The 21,370-nt window shown below is 40.1% G+C and overlaps 2 protein-coding genes across 3 annotated transcripts; both read left to right on the forward strand.

The window, feature by feature from the left end:
* Positions 1-1,471: 1,471 nt before the first annotated feature.
* Positions 1,472-6,652, forward strand: LOC102080582 (26S proteasome non-ATPase regulatory subunit 4). Its single transcript, XM_005472690.3, has 10 exons — positions 1,472-1,603; positions 2,481-2,621; positions 2,706-2,820; positions 4,037-4,123; positions 4,660-4,728; positions 4,837-5,052; positions 5,294-5,402; positions 5,507-5,644; positions 6,047-6,102; positions 6,204-6,652. The coding sequence occupies exons 1-10, from the start codon at positions 1,578-1,580 to the stop codon at positions 6,372-6,374; spliced, it is 1,128 nt and encodes a 375-aa protein (XP_005472747.1). The 5' UTR covers positions 1,472-1,577; the 3' UTR covers positions 6,375-6,652.
* Positions 6,653-7,907: 1,255 nt separating this feature from the next.
* Positions 7,908-20,910, forward strand: znf687a (zinc finger protein 687a). Of its 2 annotated transcripts, none has more exons than XM_005472688.4 (11): positions 7,908-8,070; positions 10,122-12,070; positions 13,873-14,134; positions 14,233-14,396; positions 14,508-14,692; positions 14,812-14,988; positions 15,077-15,239; positions 15,340-15,564; positions 17,619-17,731; positions 18,803-18,905; positions 18,986-20,910. In XM_005472688.4, the coding sequence occupies exons 2-11, from the start codon at positions 10,127-10,129 to the stop codon at positions 19,616-19,618; spliced, it is 3,969 nt and encodes a 1,322-aa protein (XP_005472745.1). In that variant the 5' UTR covers positions 7,908-8,070; positions 10,122-10,126; the 3' UTR covers positions 19,619-20,910. The 2 variants fall into 2 exon arrangements, with proteins under 2 accessions (XP_005472745.1, XP_005472746.1); XM_005472689.4 differs by having other exon boundaries at positions 13,873-14,128.
* Positions 20,911-21,370: the final 460 nt, after the last annotated feature.

Raw genomic sequence — 21,370 nt, forward strand, 5'->3', positions numbered from 1 at the left:
TTTTAAGAAGCAGGATCTGGAAGACTAGTCAGGGTCAAGGGAAGGATGAATGCAGCGATATACGGAGACATGTAATGACGACCTGCTCCAGAATCCTCTGGACATTAGACTGTGGTGAAGTCTCATCCTCCAACAGGACAACCACCCTAAGCACAGCTTCAGTTCTGAGGTGAAAAACAAATTAAATCCGTTTTTGGGAAGTCATATGACTGAAAGACTTACTGGTGTCACACTGCCCACTGGTGGGGTGCGGGATGCTCCTTGAGTGGATCCTGATGGTAGGTGAATCTCATTAAGATTAGCTTGTCATCCATCCTCAGGTGAAATAACCCACTGTCAGAGCTCCAGGTGATGCTTCCAGAGGGACAAGTGTTTGGAGGTAATGACAGCAACAGGAACTGTCTTTATCTTTCCAGTTTGCACCTGGATGACGTCGACTGACTTGATGTTAAGGACCAAAAGTTCATTTGTTTAGCTCCAAACTGGGCAAGACCACAACGCTCCTTGTGTTATCAGTGAGGGATCTAAACAGATGTTCCAGATGTTAGAAACTGGGACAAGCTGTTCTTGAAACACTGAAATAAACAAACTTTCTTTTTGCACTGTCTGATCCGTTACTGCAGACAGGAACTCAGAGAATTGCAGCTGTTTTTAGATGTGAGGAGTTTCACATGATCTGTGTTGGTCTTTTTTTGGGAAGACCAAAACTTTCCCTTAGAGATCTGCACAAGTGGAAGATGAAATAAGTCACAAGTGTGTGTGTGTGTGTGTGTGTAACGTGTTGCAGACATTAAGAGTACAGATATTTTCACCTAAAGGTTGAACCGTTTAGTATCAGTGAAGATAGTGAGTTCTTTTGATATCATTTCATGGTCATTCAGTCACTGTCAGGTGAATAATCTTAAGGTCTTAAGCTTCTAAGTTTTATACAGAGAAATGCATATCTCATACCTTGCATCCCAGTTGTGAAATCTTGTGCCTCTGGATGATTTGGCCCCTACTTTGGGATGTTTAACCTACTTTTATTTGCAAGGCCAACATCTGTTGACCTGCTTTCTTTCCACTGGACTTTGGACTGTTTCTTTTTCTTTTTTAAAACTGGAAATATGAACTGATGGGGGTTTTGATGTGTGTGTACTTTTTCCTATTACATATTAAGTGCGGTTAAGAAAACCACAGCAAGCTGTTGCAGCATGTACAATGAAATATAAAAAAATGTAAAGCCATTATTTCTTCTTACATCTTTTCTAAATTGTATGCAATGTAAAGAATTTTAATTATTTCGGTATAATTTAACCTGTTTTCCTTAAGTTTATAACAGTTTATAACAGTCAGGCATTCCAGCTCAGCAATTGAAATTGAAATTTTGAGATAATAGCTTAAAATTTCTTTATGACTGGCAATTTTATGTATTTATTTTTCAGAATCGAAAACAAGCTCCCATATGCTATGGAATCCGTAGATTGTACACAGGAAGAAATATAAAACTTAAAAGATTTGGCTTTATCGGAGAAATTTCGATTTAACTTCATTACCCACAAAGCATCACGATGACGTAGTAAACGGCAGACGCCAAGATGGTGCTTGAAAGCACTATGGTCTGGTAAGGAATTTGAATTATGTTGAAAATGAACACTTTTGAGTGCTAGCTTTGTTTAAATGAACCCGTGACATGAAAAGCTGAGTGTGTTTCATTTTGACGCTGTTTATATAAATTATTTTGGACGTGTTTTTCTCGCTTTGTTTAGGAATTAATGAGTTCCGTCTATTCCCTGAGTCACTCCACAACCTAACGTTAGCCATCAGCTCAGAGCAATCATCGTTAGCTGAACAGCAGCTCTTTAATCAGGACCTGGTCGTGCTACTGCTTGTATATTTGTAGTTTAATTCATATCGTTTCTACCCAACTTGAATTTTATCTAGCTGTAATTTTTAGGTTGCTTCTGATGGTAGATTAAAAGCAGTTTGATACGTTAGCATTAGCCCGCTAACAAATCAAAAGGCTACTGTCACTATGAAAACATACATTTCACCAACGCAGTAAACAAAGATTAATGCTATCGCTTGCCTTAAATTAGACCTTTAACTATCTTTTAACGTAACATAACTCATTCCTTGAGACAATAAAAGGCTTTCAAACATTATTATTAAAATATTGTATTGATTTCTATATGAAGTCGGTAAAATCCTATTTTTACAAAGCCCAAATTGTAAACAGTTTTATAGTAGCTGCTATGTCCAATAGGCTGCCTAAAAATTTTGTATTTATTTTTTTAATGCATTTTTTTAAAAGAATTTGAGTGGCTTTAGATTCGTTTATTTGCATAATCAACCTTCAGATGCCAATTTTGAACAGGAAAAATCCTGATGATATTTTTTTGCCCTCTCTTCACAAGCAATATTTATGTTATTGACTTATATCATTCATTTACATTGAACAAGTGCTTTTATTTTAAATAACCTACTTTAAATTTCCTTAGTGTGGACAACAGTGAGTACATGCGAAATGGAGACTTTCTACCCACTCGGCTGCAGGCTCAGCAGGATGCTGTTAACATCGTATGTCACTCAAAGACTCGCAGCAACCCTGAAAACAACGTGGGCCTTATCTCCATGGCAAAGTAAGCAGCAATCCACTTCAGTATACCGAGGTTTAAGATGGGATAAAACCTATGATAACACAAGTGTCGTGATTCTCTCTGCAGCAACTGTGAGGTGCTGACCACGCTGACTCCGGATACGGGGAGGATACTGTCGAAGCTGCATGCTGTGCAGCCATGTGGAAACATTAGCTTCTGCACCGGTATCAGGGTGGCGCATGTGAGTTTGATTTTTAATCATACAACAAATGCTATTTTGGTCCTATTGCTGGACACCCAGTAGACAAGTAGAAATGCTTGAATGCAGTGAAGTTTTAAGACATGTGGATGGATCATTAGTTCAGAGTTTGATTAAAAACTCTGGACTAATGGTGTTGCTGTTGCTCTCTGCAGCCTTAGTGAGGTGAGGTCCTTTTAAATTAATGGATACAGTAGCAAATTTTGTTGTCTAAGCGAGGAGCTGCTGGGTTTGCAGAATTGCAGAATAATTTGAAGTAAAGGTTCTTAAGCCCAGTTAGTGCAGTGAATATTAAATGAAACAGAGCCTAGTGCTTCAAAAAAAGGCGGAGGATGTAGCCATTGCAGAAAAAGTTGTGGGTACGACAGTGCAGGAAAGGCTAAGTTGTACTCTGTTATTTAATTTGTACGAGCAAGAAAGCAATCAGGAAGAACGGGCGTAAGGAGTGAGCTCGGCTGCAGTACAAGAGCTTGAGTTGGAAAGGCTAAAAGTACCAGCAAGATTGTGAGAGGAACAAAACAAACAAACTGGGGATTTGTGTTAAGCAGGAAATCTACGTCGTAGCTACGTCATAATGACAAACCCTTCTGAAACCCTGATGTGCAGCTCCCTAGAAATTCCAGTCCACACACAATTATTGTGATTAGTCTGTTCAGCGTTCTTGATTCCTCCTGTGCATTTATGGCTACTTTTTGTCACAGTTTTTGAACTTATTAGTGAGAGAATAACCGTCATTGTCTCAATATAAGGAATAATAATCATAGCATCAGTATAAGTATCAGCAAAAACGTGAGCCACTCATTTAGGTTATGCCACAAACCTCACCTGACTCAGAGCCGAAGTCTGAATCCAGCATAAGTGTTACAGACTTGTGAAAAAGAGCAGGCTTTCCACAGCTTTCCTTGAAGTTCCATTTGATACTTTCAGTGTAGTTTGTAACTTGAAATTGTTCCCTAAATTTAACGAAAGCAATGTGGATATTTCAAAAGTTTCTTTATGGTTGTTATTTTTTAAACACATTTGGCTGTATCGCTTAAAGTTCATGCAATTGTTATCAGTGGTACTGATTGTATTGATGTTGGTAAATGCTATTCTGCCATTTCTGTTTTTGTGTTCACACACAGAAAAACACACAGATGCATTTTATTTTTTTATGTGTTCGTTTCTCTTTTTTAATGTTCTGTCTTTCTGTCTGTAGTTGGCGCTGAAGCACAGACAGGGCAAAAACCACAAGATGCGCATAATTGCGTTTGTTGGCAGCCCAGTGTGTGACAACGAAAAAGAAGTAAGCCAAACTCTTGTTATTAGTTATTATTATGTTATTAGGGTTCATGTATTGCTCAAAAAGTGTTGCTTTCCCCAACCTTGGTTAAGATAACCAGTGAGAAGACTTCCAGCTGTTTCAGACTAGCTTCTGGAAAGCAATCAGTTTATATTACAGTTAACTGAGTTTACTCTGAAATCACTAGTTGGACGCCAGTATCATATCCTAAGGTTACGAAAGACGAGACAAAGTTGACATCAAACGTCACTATCTCACAGCATGCAGGCCACAATCTCAACGTTACAGCATCAGTTGAATTGTTTACAAAGGAAATGTACCTCACAGAGCGATTCTGTTGCTTTAAAGAACATAAAGTCTTCAAATCTTGGCCTGGGAGCTGAAGCTGGTTCAACAGCTCCTTTAGTGTTGCTGTTTCCTTAAACAGACACCAGTTTGTTAGCTAAGTGGTCTCTGATGTCAGTGTTGAACTTATAAATGTATGACGCGCCTGATAAAATAGTGTTTGTTTTAACTCAAGTGTTTCTCTCTTTTTGTAGTTGATCAAAATGGCAAAGCGTCTGAAGAAAGAAAAGGTCAATGTAGATGTCATTAACTTTGGAGAGGAGGTATTTTTATTTTTTTTATCCTTCTGAGCTCATACCCACTCAAACATTTTGAGTGTATATATTGTCGTCAGAACCACATGCACTTCTTAACTTCTGCTCTGCCCGCAGGCAATGAACACAGAGAAGCTGACAGCCTTCATCAACACACTGAATGGCAAAGAGGGAGCAGGTTCCCACCTGGTCACAGTACCCCCAGGCCCCAGTCTTGCTGATGCCCTGCTGTCCTCACCCATTCTGGCAGGAGAGGGTGGTGCCATGTTGGGTCTGGGTGCCAGTGACTTTGAGTTTGGAGTAGATCCCAGTGCAGACCCTGAGCTGGCTTTGGTGAGTGAACACAGGAAATAATTTTTGTTTTTGTTAATATAGTTTAATATATATTAGTTTAATATGCAGTTTAATATAGCCACAACTTTTTGTTACTACATTAAAAGTTCTCCAAATGATCTATTTTAGTCTTTCTTCATTATATTTTCTGCCTTTTCTTTGCTTTTTTCTGCACCGTTGTAAGACTGAATGTGTTTCATTAGCAAGTAATTTTTGATTTGTCTCCTGTTCTTCTCCCTAGGCTCTGCGTGTGTCCATGGAGGAGCAGAGACAGCGACAGGAGGATGAAGCTCGCAGAGCCGCTGTAGCATCAGCTGCTGAAGCTGGCATTTCCTCTCCAGCTGCAGATGGTGAGAAAACATTGCATTCATAGATGCCCATTTCTGCCCGTTTTCCCTCAGTGACAAGTGATCTGAGTGTATACACGCAACATATTCTTTTTTGTCTGCTTCAGAGTCTGAGGATGCCTTGTTGAAGATGTCTGTTCCACAAACAGACTCAGCCACACCTGCCCTACCAGACTTTAGCCGCATGACAGAGGATGAGCAGATCGCCTATGCTCTGCAGATGTCCATGCAGGGAGCAGGAGCAGGTTTACCTACATTTTTTTCTTCTTCTTTTACTACAACCAGTCAGCAAATTATTATAGAGGGTTCATAACTTATAAGTGCTCTGTATATGTTACGTGCATAATTTGTATTAACTTGTATCTAGAGCGAAAAAATGACTACAGCGCTGGATTACTGTACGAAAATACCAAAATACCAGATTTGGCTTGTAGGTCATCCAGTCCCCAAAGAGTTTTAGTTAGATATTTATGAAGGTAGTGTTAAAGTAAAACTTGGGTATAACTTTGGGAAAAAAAATCAAATTTTGGACATTTTTTTTAAAAAATTGTTTTTTCTTATTAAAAATTTCAGGTTAAAACGACTACAATTACGTTCAGTCCTGTTTTTGTTATGCACAGACGTCACTGCTTTCATTTGTTCTGCAGAGTTTGGTGCTGAGGACATGGATACAGGTGCTGACATCGACTCCAGTGAAGCTAAGGTGAATATAAGCAACTGTGGTTTGAAATCAAAGTTTTCGTCACACTAAAAACAAAAACCTAATTCATTTATGTATTTATTTATTTTAAAACCCCTGCTCAGGATGAAGAGGATTATGATGTTATGCAGGATCCGGAGTTCCTCCAGAGTGTTTTAGAAAACCTTCCTGGGGTCGACCCCAACAACGAGGCCATTCGTAATGCCATGGGCTCTCTAGCTTCCCAAACGGGCTCTAAACCCGACGCCAAGAAGGATGAGGAGAAAAAGAAATGAGGATAATGCACAGTGTTATAAATAAAGGATGAGAATTGATCTGCGTGCGTTATTCACCATAGCATCATTATTCTCCTCCGAACAGGAAACAGTTTGTTCATCTTTTGTTTATATAGCTGTGTAATCTCTAATCATTTGCCTTTTTTATGTACTCTTCTGATGTTAACCCTTCTGTGTCCAGGATGTGTGTTATTTTGATTTTTTTGTTTGTAATATACCTAAGTTACATGGTTACATGGACAGATTTCCTCAATAAATTTCCAGAATTCAAAAGTTTATTTACAGTTTTTAATTTCCTTGCACAAAGTAGAAATAAATGTTGGCCTGATACTTGCATACACTTCCATTTAAAATTATAATTGAAATATTTATGTATTAATTTATTGTACAACTTATTAGTACTGGATTGGATTCCCTTTTGCAGGAAACATTCCTCAGAGATTTTGGTCCATATCAAAATGATCACACAATTGCTGCAGATCTGTCAGCTTCACATCAATAATCTCAATTTCGCAATCTGTGGGGATTTCGAAGGCCATTTGAGTACAGTGGACTTGATGTCATTTAAACAAACCAGTTTGAGATTATTTGAGCTTTGTGACATGGTGCATTGCCCTGCTGGAAGCAGTCATCAGAAATGGGTATGTTGGGGTAAAAAGAAAATATCCAGCTCATCATACCAGGCGACGTTTTTCAGTCTGTGCTCCAATTTAGTGAACCTGTATGAATTAAAGCCTCAGTTTTTTGTCTCTTAGTCGACGGGAGTGGCACCCAGTGTGGTCTTCTGCTGATGTTGCCCATCTGCTTTAGGTTTTGGCATGTTTTTCTTCAGAGGTACTCTTCTACATATCTTAGTTATAAGGAGTGATTATTTCTGGTGTTGCTGCTTTCGTAGAAAAAGTCTGGCCACTCTGACTCAGAACAGCGGCTCACTGTGAACCCTATGATTGTGCGGCAAAATCTTAGTAGGTCAGTAGTTTCTGAAATAACATTACATTTCTTCCCCAATCTGATGGTGGGGTCGAACTCCAGCGGGTTGTCTTGAACCTGTCTACGTGCCTAAATGCATTTAGCTGCTGCCATATGATTGGCTGATTCGATATTTACGATAACAATTACCTGAACAAGCACCTAATGGAGTGATGATATTGTATGTTAAAATGCTGTGAATCACATCATAGTATCTCCAAAAGTTGAATCTGTTCATCTGGACGTAGAGTTATTTGCATAATTATGATTAAGGAACTGACCTCACAGCCCATTGTTCCTTCAGTGGGCTGGTTTCAGTCATTATGCAAATGTACTGTTTATAAGGTTTGGGGAAACCTGCAGTCAGCTGAGACTGAAGAAGTCACTTGGATGAGTGACGAAACGTTTCTCCCACAAAACTCTACGTCCAGATGAACAGATTCAACTTTTGGAGATTTACTTTCCTGGATGATTGAGAATGCATCAAGACACATCATAGTATGTAAATAAGACGAAGTCGATAACCGAATTATTTTTTAGTTTTTTTCTTTTGTGGGAGATAAGCGATTAAGTCACACATGTGCGCATGTAAAGGTACGTGTAGATAACAGAGGGCACTTTCTGACGTCTGACTTTTATTTGGTTCAGTAGCTCACCGTCGCATTTGATGACGCAAACACGTATGAGACCAAGTGCAAAGTGAGGAACCAACTTCGCTAACTTGCAGGTAACATAAGTTAAATTACAGTTCTCGTGTCCTCTTTAATGCAAGCACACATAACACGCAGCGGATAAGATGGATTAGAGCCCGCATACCCGAGTGCTGCACTGCTCCAGTTATTTGGACTGCTTAAGGAGAGTTGGTGTGTTTTCATTAGCAAGGCCAGCTAGCAGGTAACTGCTAAAGTAGCTAGCTGATAGGAGTAACACACACTTGTTGCAAAACGACTGTGAAGTTTGACTTGATTTTGTGAGAATTGTGCAGTAGTTTTCCGTGTTTTTCTTTTTCAAATGTGCTGTTCTGCACCGGTAGAGTCCCTCCTCTCGGAGTTTTGCTTTGACTAACCCCTTTTCATGCCAACTGTTTTCGGTTTTAGTCAGCGTAAACCTGCAAGCTGTTATGGACAAAAACAGAAGTTTGCATGTTTAAAGCAAGTAGAAATGGTATCCCAAATCTTTAACCTAACGTTTAACGCTGTTTTGGATTTAATTGCTTTATACATTTGAGAGTCTGAAGTGAATACGTATAGTCAAATCATGCATTCATATAAATATGTAATTTGGACATCATGAAATTGAGGTATGTGAAGTACAGGTAAGTGTTTATACGCATTTTATTGTCTAGAAGAGCAAATAATTCATTCCTAAAAAAAAAAGTGCAGTCAAACTTTGGTCACTACTTTAAGCGCATACACTAAAACCACTTCATTAGGTACATCCGTTTTACTGCTCTTTTATGCAAATAGCCATCTAGCCTCTCATGTGACAGCAACTGAGCACATTTGAGGCACGCGGACATGTTCAGTACGACCTGCTGAAATTCAAACCGAGCATTAGAATGAATTGATTTAAGTGACCTAGCATGTAGCATGGTTGATGGTGTTAGACAGCATGCTCAAAGTATTTTAGAAACTGCTGATCTGCTGGGATTTTTCCACGCAACCATCTCTAGGGTTTACAGAGAATGTTCCAGAAAAGAGAACATAATCAGTGAGCAGCAGTTCTGAGTGAAAATGTCTTGTTGATGTCAGAGGAGAATGGCCAGACTGCTTTGAGTTGATAGGTAGGACACAGTAACCAAAATAACTGGTTATTACAACAAAGGTATGCGGAAGAGCATGGAAGAGCATCTCTGAGTGCACAACAAACTGAACCTTGAAGCAGGTAGGCTACAGCAGCAGAAGACCACTCTGAGTGCCACTCTGTCAGCTAAGAACAGGAAACTGAGGCTAAAATTGACCACCAAAAATGGACAACACGTTAGAAAAATGTTGTCTGCGTTGATATTTAGTTGGTTAGGTTGGAATTTGAGCTAAACAACATGAAAGCATGGAATCCATCCTGTCCTATATCAGCAATTCAAGCTATTGGTGGTGGTTTAACTACCAATAGTAGTGGGGGATATTTTCTTTATGCCCATATGTTGATGGCTGCCTCCAGTAGGATACCCACTCAGATCATCTCAAACTGGTTTCTTGAACATGATGGGGAGTTCATTGTGCTCAAGTGACCTCCACAGCCAATGCCAATCTAATAAAGCAACTTTGGGATGTGGTGGAACAGGAGATTCACATCATGGATGCGCAGCTGACGAATCTGCAGTAACTGTGCAGATTTATCATCATATCAAGATGGAGAAACATCTCAGCGCAATGTTTCCAGCACCTTGTTGAATCTATTCCATGAAGAATTAAGGCAGTTCTGAAACAACTCAGTACTCACCAGATGTACCTAATAAAGTGGCTGAATGTAGGTTTTGCTTGTCAGTCTGTAATTAAAGCTGCATGTGTTGAGTGATTGCTTTTGTTTTAGTAATGACAGATGTTTACATCTCTAATGCTGTATACAGAAAAAAACACTAAGGGATTCTCTTCTAATTAGTAAATATAGAACATGTAGTTTATTGGAATTTATTAAGGAGCAGCTTTATTAATGTATATTAATATATATTCATGTTCATAAATGTGTAACCTTTGTAGTTTATCTGTGTCAGCTTGTCCTGACTAAATTAATCAGTTGTTCCAACTCATTTGTTGCTTTAATTGGTTTTGCTTGCAGTGGCAATGGGGGATATGAAGACCCCAGACTTTGATGATTTGCTGGCAGCGTTTGACATTCCTGACATTGATGCCAAAGAGGCCATTCAGTCCAGTCCAGACGAGGAACGGGATGAGACCCGGACTAATGTGCATGGGAGAGAGAACGGCTCTCCTTCAAGGTTTGCCGACCCTCCTACCCCTCAAAGTGAGCCTCCTGTCGTAAGTGTTATTGTGAAGAACACAGTTCGGTCAGAGTCTTTTGAAGAGGAAGAGAAGTCTGCCAGGGATAAAACAGACAATCCTTCAAGCAGTGCCTTAGCCTCTCCTGTGCAGGTTAAGTTGGATGACATCACCTCACAGCTTTGTCCCGGACTCCCCTCCGAGTCTGCCGTGGAGGGCGAGACTACTAATGGCTTTGAGGAATCTCCCTCCAGCCTGCAGGGACCGTCTAGCACAGAAGCATGGCACCAGGCTTCACCTCTGAGGTCCACACTGAGTGAAAGTGACGGTGAAACGGATAAAAGACCCGAGCCTGGATCTTCCCAGCATGCGGTTGATGTTATGAACAGTTTAAGGCCCCTTCTCCACCCCAAGTCGCCGACCACTGGTGTTCCCACTCCATTATCTCCTCCTTCCCCAGCCTCTGTCAGCGATCACCTTTCTCCTCACTCCCCTCAGCAGGATGAAACCTGTCTCAGAGATAATACACTATCATCATCGTTACTACAAAATGACAGCATGGAAACCGGAATCAAGCATGTTATGCACACAGATGAAGATGACTCAGAACCAGAGCTTGTGATCCAGGAGAGCCCAGAATCTGTCATGTCTCCACCTCCTAAGTTTAAATACAGAGCAAAATTACCACCTACTTTTCTTGGGTCTCCTGAAAGGAGACCTTCTGATCCTCCTAAGCTCACTTTTTCCACAAAACCTAAACCCCAACACGAGGAGGATGGGCTGCCTACCACACCAAGCTCTCCACCCTCACCTCAAAGTTCCCAGGACCGCCTCCCACATGTCAGCACCAGCTCTGCAACAGTCCAAGAGGAGAAATATCCAGAACATGTGATTGATGAGAGGGAGTCGCCTGAGAGCCCACCACCCAGTGAGACAGGGTTTTTACTCCAAAATAGAAGCAGCAGCCCTGATCCCGGCTCAACAGCAGCTCTAACTGCAAACCATGATGAATTCCAGCATCAGGAGGAGCACATGGAGAGTGAGGACTGTCAGCAAGACAAGCCGGGTAACAGTGAAGGAATGGGTGAAAAGGCGGATGGGGAAAATTTAGACACGGAGAAGTCTGATGCTGACACTGAGGATGCTGCAAGCGCCACAGAGACAGTTTCACCTCCACTGCGACCACTCAAAGTTAAAATCAAAATGCCCACAGGCAGCATCACAAGAACTGTCACTGGTGTGGCGCCTAAAAGAAGCGGAAGAGCCACCAGTAAGGGTGTGACCGCCCCAAAACCATCACCACAGCGTCATAACACAAGAGCCAAAAGGGAGTTACCGCAAGAAAGTCAGCTGACTGCAGTGGAGATGCTGCAGGATGCCTGTGCTGCAACACTAGAAGGCGCGAGTACAGTTAGAGAGAAAACCTCCGCTGACGCCAGGCCTAAAGTTTCCCCCACAGCAGTGAACATCACAAAAACTGCAGCTCTGCCCTCCGTTACTATGTCCTCCTCCAGAGTCAGCACAAGTACAGGCAACCTGCGCAGCCTGGGCCAGAAAACTCTCAACAGTGGGGTGACGCTGCCTGCTTCTTTACCTCTGCTGCCCCCTCAAAGCGGCAGCAAGCCTGCATCTATAGTCAACAGCACTGGGGCCATCATATCAAAGAGCCAGACCAACTTAGTGGAAGCCTTCAACAAAATCCTGAATAACAAGAACCTGCTGCCCAGTTATAAACCAAATCTGAGCGCCCCTCTTCCTGCAGAGTGGGGCATTTCTCTACCTGCGCAGGTAAGCTCTCTTAGAAATTAAAGAATTAGTTGATCAGCAGCTGAATGAAGCATTTGATATTTTTTGTAAATCATTTGAGGGCAATAAGCTAAGCCTATAAGCTGAACTCAGTTCTGCACAATATTAATTTGATCTCTTTATAAACGGCTACTGCTAAGAGTAGATGTTACAGTTAAGCAATGAAAGTCTCAAAAAATTTAAAGTGGAAAATCAACATTCCCAGAAACAACTGAGTGAGAAAAATCTAATCTGTTTTGCGCTTGAAGTGCATTAAAGCCAGGTTTAATGTCTGAGGTGGAAATGCAAACAACAACAGAGAGGTGATTGTCATTGAGAGTTAAATCAGTCAGTGTTAGATCTGTAGTTAAATGTCGTCACTGACTGTTCACATATGAAAGTAGATCTTCTGAGGATGTGGAAAGTTCTTCTCTTTGAGAGAAGACTAAAATTCCAGCAGTGACACTGATCTATAGTGCTCTGCCAGCAGTTAATCAGAAGTGCAGCAAACTCTTATTCAGTGCTTTTACCCTGAAGAACAACTTTAGTTACTACATCAGCAACATGGTTAAAAAGTCACTTAAAAACACTGCCTTGTGTATAACATGGTGAGAGAATACCAGTTTCACTTCTTTACAGTTTTGTCAGAATTCAAAAAGCTGGTCTTGAATGTTCCCTGGATGTGTAAAACGTGATTTTAAAAAGTCCTTGTTACTGTTACAGATTTGCTAGCAAAGATATAGATTTCTGTTTCCACTACATCAGTCAAGTTCTTTTATTTTTCTGCGTGCTTAGTCTTGTAATCACATGGTTTAATGTTTAATCTGCTTAAGCACATAGCTTTCCCTCTGACTTCAGTAAATATCTTTATTAATTTTTCTGCACAAACGTAAAAAGAAAATCAAACAGTGTTTGCCTGAAACTGGACAAACTGTGTGATGTGTAGTTATTTATGATTTAATTCTAATTTCCTACTGATGCCATAAAATACTTAGGTCAAGTTTAGAAGTCAGTTCTGGGCACTAAAATGTGCTGCGTTATGATACTTAATTCATTATCTATAAAATTTTAAAAAGTGGTGCCAGTTATAATCTGCTGTATTTCTAATGGCCAGTAGGGGGAAAATGCAGAAATAAAGTCCTGATCGTACAGCAGTCTACGGCAAAACAACACATGTCACTCGGTTATTTTATGACCTCTAGCGATACTTTTGTAATGGGTTTATGGCTTCAGTCACTAGTTTCGAATTTCATTGATTACTTTCTGATGATCAGGCCTGAAAACTTATAGTTAACAATTCAATTGCGTGTGTAGGTAGTTTTTTTCTTGTAGCGTCTGGTTTCAATACAAAAACAAGACAGCTAAATGCTAAAGTTCAGGCTTGAAAACAAGACAAAACAAAGCAACGGGTGACATCACAGTGACTATATCCGTCATTTATATACAGTCTGTAGAGCTAAGCAATTAGATTAAATGAGGAAAATCATGATTTGTTTCACCGTTCAATCACAGACTGCTAATCAAGGGTTGAAAGTAGTTCTTTTAGTTATGTTATGTAAAGAGGTGTGTTATCAGGTTAACACGGCTGTTTTTTAAAAATGAAGATAAGCTTGATTAAAGCAGGAATCCTGACTTTATCAGCTTGTTTATATAAGAAGGAAGGACAGAAAATGTGGGCAGTAAATCTCGCAATGTGCTCTGACATGTCATGCATAGTGAATATTTCTTAACTAGAACAAAGCTGTAGCATTGTTTTAATATTATAGCTCTACGTCAGTTTGAGAAGGATGTTTGATCCCCTGCAGGGTTACCGGTGTCTGGAGTGCGGTGATGCCTTCGTCCTGGAGCAGAGTTTGGCACAGCACTACGACCGGCGCTCGCTCAGGATCGAGGTGACATGCAATCACTGTGCCAAACGGCTGGCCTTCTTCAACAAGTGCAGCTTGCTGTTACATGCCAGAGAGCACAAGGACAGAGGCCTGATCATGCAGTGTTCACACTTGGTCATGAAACCAGTGCCTGTGGATCAGATGATCAGCCAGCAGGAACCAACAGCAGCTGGTATGGGTATGTTTTTCTTTTTTGTCTCCACTCCGCTGTTTTGATTTTTGGATGTGCTTTAACTGCCTCTTCCATCCTTTCAACATCATCTTGATTACTTTTAGGCCAGGCCAACCCAAAGCCAGCACCCCAGGCACATCAAGCAGTAGCTAAGAAAGCAGAAGCAGTGCAGTATACAGGTAACAAATGTCCCGAGTGTCAGGCTCAGTTCTGCAGCAAAGAAGAGGTGGCTGAACATTTCCAGGAAATCAAGCCAGCACAGAGCACCGTAAGTCTCCATCGTGTGAGAAGGAGGGTCAAGTAACTTAATTTAATTTTCTCAGACTTGCTAAATGGACTCAAACTTAATTCTTTCCTTTTTTGGTTCTCCTGTCTCCAGGCGTGCTCCGAGTGCTCGCCTCCCATGCTGCTGCCCAACAGCTGCAGTGCAGCAGCTCATCAGCGCATCCATCAAGGCTCCTCTCCACATGTGTGTCCAGAGTGTGGGGGCACAGCCAAGCAGGCACAGTTCAAAACACATGTGGACGAGACCTGCTTGCACTTTTCCCGCCGTATTGGCTACAGGTGTGACGTCTCCCCATGTGACTGGTTTATTCAACCACTGCTACAGCAGACATGATTCCACTCTGCTGATTTTTTTTTTTTATTTTGATTTTTTTTTTTTAAACGTTTCTCTTCTCCAGGTGTTCTAGCTGCCTGGTGGTGTTTGGAGGTCTGAACTCGGTGAAGTCTCACATCCAGCAGGCTCACTGCGACATGTTCCATAAGTGCCCCAACTGCCCCATGGCTTTCAAATCTGCCCCCAGCATTCAGAACCACATCACTGCCCAGCATCCGGGGCTCCCTGAAGGACAGCCAATGTATGTACAGCACACAGAGTGTGAGGTTTCACGCTCGCATTTATTGCATTGCTTTCTGTTTCTTTACCCCGACTTTCTTCCTTCGCAGGTTGATCTTTAAGTGTGTCATGTGCGACACAGTGTTTACCCACAAACCCCTGCTGCACGCCCACTTTGACACTCATTTAACCAATCAGAAGGTCCACGTGTTTAAATGCCCCGCGTGCACCAAGCTGTTTTCTCAGAGGAACTCCCTGCTGGACCATTTCAAGGTATGACTGTTATAGTTGAAGTAGTGCTAAAATCTCAATTTTCTACTTACTTATTTTTAAATTTCTTTCTAAAATCAAACTTTATTCTTGTTTCCATCAGACCCACAAGACTCCCACATCAAAAAGAGAGCTACCTTTGCTTCCAGGCGGTGCTTCTCTGAAATTAGAGAGCTCTGATGGAGATGAATGGATGCGTAAAGAAAAAGAAGAGAAGGTGAAGCCAGAAAAGATGAAGACCCCTTCAGGGTGGAAGTGTTCATCTTGTAACACGCGCTACACGGACCGGGAGGACTATATTACGCATATGGGTGAACTGCATGGCAAGGTTTGGAAGTCCTCAAAAATACACTGCACATAAATGTGCAGTGTGTAATAATCACATCTGGAATGGTTAGAGATTCAACATCAGTTCAGCATTGGCCATAAGTGTGAACGTGAGAGTGTATCATTGTCTGAGCCCCTCATTTGTCTATCCTCACTCCTGAATATAAAATACTTATTTGTACATGAGCACATTATTTTGACAGTTTCTGGTTGTACGCATGTACTTGGCATCAATCTGATACCAAGTAAATATAGGGACAATATTGCTGGTACCAATATCAGTCCAGATACTTGGAAACTGTAAAGGCAGCTTATGTAGGAGAGAGCAGTGTGTCATGATTTATGAGATGATCAGTCATTAATTGGAAATTCTCAACACATTTTAATAACTAAATCTCTTCCCATAATTATTGGTTGACATAATAAAACCTTTGAGCTTTTCATCTATTTTCAAACTGGGTTTTTGGAGACTCTGAACCTTTCTCTGTTGGCTGTCACATCTATTTTAACTATAGCACATTTAAACAATAGAAGCTGACCCAGAGGTTTTTCACAGTTCATGTTTTTTGGAAATAAAGAAAAAACACAATTGATTGATTGATTGATTGATTGATTGATTGATTTTATTGATTAGCATTTAAATATCTCAGTGAATACAGAATACAAAATAAAGATTACCACAAAGCAAAAAATCATGAGACAAGGCTAATCAAAAGGTATTGGCTGAAGCATTTGCTTATTATGCCAACCCTTTTAACAAAAAATCTTTTGCATGCAGCTCCTGTACACAGGGCTCGAAGCAAAGAATAAAACAAAGCAAAAACAAACAAACAAACAAACACAAAAAAAACTTTCCACCTTAGATAACTACATCAAAGCAAAACAATCAAGAGTTTCAGAATTATTATTTTTGCTCTTTTCATTCTTGATTAATATATTTTTCTAATACTCTATTTTTAAACATGTTTTTAAACAAGGAAAATGAACTACACCTTTTTAAATCACTGTCATAACTATTCCACAGGTTAACTCCTCTAACAGAAACACATCTCTGCTTTATGTTTGTCCTTATCTTGTTTTTTTTAAAGACATCTGTTCCCCTTAAGTCATATTGACTCTCTCTGACTTTAAACAGCTTCTGAGTTCTGCGGCAAAGCAAGTTATTTTGTGCTTTATACATTATCTGTGCCATTTTATATTCGACTAAATCATAAAATTTTAGGGTATTCAGATTAATAAACAAAATGTTAGTTGGTTCTATATAGTTTGATTGATTTATAATTCTTATAGCTCTTTTTTGTAACTTGAAAATAGGAAGAGTATTTGTTTTATATGCATTACCCCATATCTCCAGACAATAAGTCATATATGGAAGCAACAGAGAACAATAAAGTGTGTATAATGATTTTTTGTTCAGGACATGCTTTGTTTTGTAGAGAATAGCAATGGTTTTTGACATTTTTGTTGTCACATGATTTATATGAGGCTTCCAGCTCAGCTTATCATCAATTATCACTCCAAGAAATTTATTTTCATACACTCTTTCAATTTCAATTCCATTAACCCTGATTTTAGATACATTTTTCATTTGTCTAGTGCCAAAAATAATCAATTTTGTTTTCTTTATATTTAACGATAACTTATTTACATCAAACCAGTTTTTTAATATATTTAACTCCTTTTCCGCTGTAGTCAGAAGCTGTTCTAGGTCTTTACCTGAGCAATACAGAGTGGTATCATCAGCGAACAATACACATTTTAACAGTTTGGAAACACTACATATGTCATTTATATATAATATGAATAATTTAGGGCCCAGCACAGAGCCCTGAGGAACACCACAAGTTACCTTCAACACAGTTCAGTGGGATACATACTGAGCCAGCGTTGGTATTAATACTATCAATATTTGAATTGATCAACACGCCTCTGTCCATGACCATTACTCATTTATTTAAAACATTTCTGCATTCTCTCTGTCTCTGCACCTCTGGCTGTGAATCACTGGTTTAAAATTTCTAATTTAACCAAATTTTTAAAAATCTCTTTGTGTAGATTTTGAAGAAGTTTCCCTGCAACAAATGTGAGAGTTCCTTCACAACGACCTCCAGTCTGAGGCGTCACATCAGAGATAAGCACAAAGGCATGAACCGCAGCTTTCGCTGTCAGTGAGTAACTTCCCCACCCAACCACTACTTACAGGGAACTTTTTCTTTTGTGTTAAATCTACACCATAGGTTTGGAAAACCCCACTGTTCAGTACCAGTGAATCCTGCTATGCATTTCTGGTTATTTTTTGACTGCAGTTTTTGAATTTATTAGTGAAAGAATAACAATCATCATCACCTCAACATAAGGAATAATAATCACAACCTCAAAAAAAGGACTCACAGATATCAGCAAATCTGTGTGCCATACCCTTCATAACCTTCCCATTTTGTTTATACTTGCTCTGCATGTTAGACTGAGAACAACCACCAACTTTTTCCAAACAATGTTGGTTCTTTTTTTGAAGAAAAAAAGTGGTGCACATCAAACACACCCCCACCAGCTGGTAACAGTGTTGGTTATGTTGTAGGCTTTACAAAGATTCACAATACCCACTACTCCCTATTGTGGGATTTATATACTTATATAATGTGCACTGTAGGTACATCCTAACTGTAAACTCTACACTGCTTAATGTTTAATTTATGGTACCGCAGTTGTGTCCATTAGCGTACGTATTTGCTAAGGCAAGTGTGCTTCCCTGCAGTCTTCCAAATTCCCAACTGCATGCTGCTTGATGTGAATAAGGCTGATTTGTTCAGGTAGGCTAGAATGGGGAAGGGAGCAGCAGAGTTCACCAGGAATTGGATAAGCATGAACACAGACTCACTTCAAATAACGTTGCCATTGTACTTTTTCCACATGTTGAATCTAAAGGTGGTATATGTATGTGAGACTGTGTGAGACTTCACTGATTTCATGTGGTGACACAAAAAATTGTTGAGCAGAAGGTTTAATTGTTCCACAATTATGAAAGCTTACAAGCCTGTAAGCTTTCATAATTATGCAGTATTTTGGTTTTGGGCACCTCATATACTTTTGTCAGACCCTGGTCCCCAGTGCAAGGTTTGGGAAGCTCGTTCTAAACTTCTGAATAATAACTTTGAGAACTCTTATAGGCATGAAGTCATAACAGACGACATTTATGACTGTAATTTGGTGTGTGTGTGTGTGTGTGTGTGCGCGCGCAGGTTTTGCAATGAAGGTAAGAAAACCTTCAGCAGCAGAACGATGTTGGAGAGGCACCTTCAGCTGAGGCACAGCACAGAAACTGCAAGCCAGAAAACCACAATGGTAAGCCAGCGGTAATCCGATCACACAAGAAGTCAAACAGTAAGTATTTTTTTACTGAAGTTTGTATCTCGATATCTCAGAGTGGTGGAGATGAAGCTGACAGTTCATCAGAACAGGACAGCGGTTTGGGGGCTCGCAAGAGACGGAGAGGAGCCGTGAAGGTGGAGCAGGATGAAGAGTCCACAGATAGAGTTAGTCCGGGGAAGAAGCTACGGTCCTCTTCCTCCTCAGCTCTCGCTCCATCCTCTCTTCCCGAGTCTGGGTTTCGGTGTGCAGTCTGCGGCTTCACCTCAGAGGAGCAGGTGGCATTCCTGGAGCACATCAGCCAGCACAGGCGCGGAGGCACGGATGATGGCGGCCTGCAGTGTCTCCAGTGTGGCGCCTGCTTCACATCCACTTTCTCGCTGTCACGCCATCGCTTCATCACCCACAAAGTGAGAAATGTGCTCAGTGACAACCAACAATCACCCGGTGTGCACCCGGCACCCTCCGTCGGAAATAGCAGGCACCACGAGGATAAGAGTTCTCTGAATGGCTCTGCACCAGCATCACCCTCCACTCAGCCCTCCACAGGAGAGGGGAAAGAGGAGGAGGGAGCACTGGCCTGTAAGGTATGTGGTAAACACTTTGAAAAGCTCACAGATTTGAATACACACTTCAGAACTCACGGTATGGCTTTTATCAATGCGAGGAACGCAGGAAAAACGACCTGAGATGGCAAACACAAAGAATATGTCGTGATTAAGAGTACTCACAAGTGCCTGTCTGTTACTTAGTACCAGTTAAAGTGCGAGTTCTCCTCTGATATTACCAAAGATTACCAATATAGTCTGAAAACATTGTGAAACGTTCAGATGCAATTCTCATTCTTGCAAACGAGCTTTTGTGACACTCAGGATCTAATGCTGTGCTTCTGTGTTTAGTTAATGTAATGAAATTACAGTTTAGTCCGTTTCCCTCACAGTCATGTGCCTGCAGAGGCCGGTGAACACTGTTCTAACCGTGCTGTGATAATGATGGCCGTTTAATGAATATGCTTGTTTTGATTTCAATACTTTCCTCCTACTTTGGAGGTTTTTCTTCTTCTGTAGAATTTTTTTTCTTTGTAATGCATATTTTTTAGCAAATTTTTTGCAGTGATTTTGATGTGTTTCTTTGAATTTATTGCCAGTCATTCTCCAAAGCATGCTGTCTCTTTCAGTTCATTCCCAGCTTAAACTGCAGCCGCTGGCTTCTCTACATTTTAGTTTCAATTGACATTTACAATTTTCTTGAGTATTTTCACTGACTATTTCTGCACTGAGCTGAAATGGAAAAGTACACATTTGTACTTTTAAAAGATCCCCCCTGAATTTTGCTTTGAGTCACACTGCTGAAACTTTTTCATTAGCTTTGGCTTAACTTTGCAATATATGCTTGCATATAGTGGAATCATGGTGGTGTCATCACTGAATGACAGCAGCAATAATCACAGCCATCAATGCTTTACTGCATATGTGCATTTAAAGCATTAGTGTTTTGGGATTAGTTTGGAAAAAAAATCGTACTTAACTTAAAATAATGTACACTTAAAGACCACATATGTTTAACGTTATTGATATTAACCTTTAAGTCCTTGCACATTTAGATGCATATTGCACTGAAATACATGCGGACCAAAAATTTCTGGCATTTTTTTAAAGAACTTTTTCCAAGACTATGCTTTGGAAAATGTTAAGCAATAATCTGACTCGCAGACACACTATTTGTAGGGGTGCAACTTTCTGATACATTGAATCAACGTTTAATTACTTATAAATTGAATGTACTGTATTTATATCAGATTCAGTAATTTATTCAGTGAGCAAGAGGTGGAAAGTGAAATTGTTATTTTTTTGGTATGCAGACCATATGTTTATCTAAATCTTGCTTTATGGAATTACTGTAAATGGAAGATCATTATGTATGTATTTTGTCTAAAGTCTTTGGAACTTCTAAAAGATTAAAACTATTGTTCCCCATAACCAACTACACATTCTCTCGTGGTTCTTTCACCTATAGGTGTCAACGTTGCATACTCATCAGTACAGAGAAACTGCAAAATCAGGCACATTTAACACAAGTGTTCTAAAAACATCTGAAAGGTGGAACAAGTGCTAATAGTTTGAGCGAGACACCTGATTATCCTGTTTAGAGAAGAAAAAAAGCTTATCACCCCATTTAGAGAATGTTTATTCAGTACAAATATAATGCAGATTAATTTTTGGTAGCTCAACAAATGTTGCACCTCCTCAGGTTTTGTCACTACTGAAGAATACTCTCAATAAATTTAGACCTACCTTTATCAAATAGAGTTCACGGCTGAGTTTTGTAGGGTGGATTTATGTTTTGAGATATTTCTAACCACCATACATGAATAATGTCAATAGACAGCTAACAGTTTGTAAAAAATAACTGTGTCAGAGTTAGCTCTCCTTTGTGCGTGT

Source organism: Oreochromis niloticus, linkage group LG11, assembly GCF_001858045.2.
Source record: "Oreochromis niloticus isolate F11D_XX linkage group LG11, O_niloticus_UMD_NMBU, whole genome shotgun sequence".
NCBI classification, from domain to species: domain Eukaryota; kingdom Metazoa; phylum Chordata; class Actinopteri; order Cichliformes; family Cichlidae; genus Oreochromis; species Oreochromis niloticus.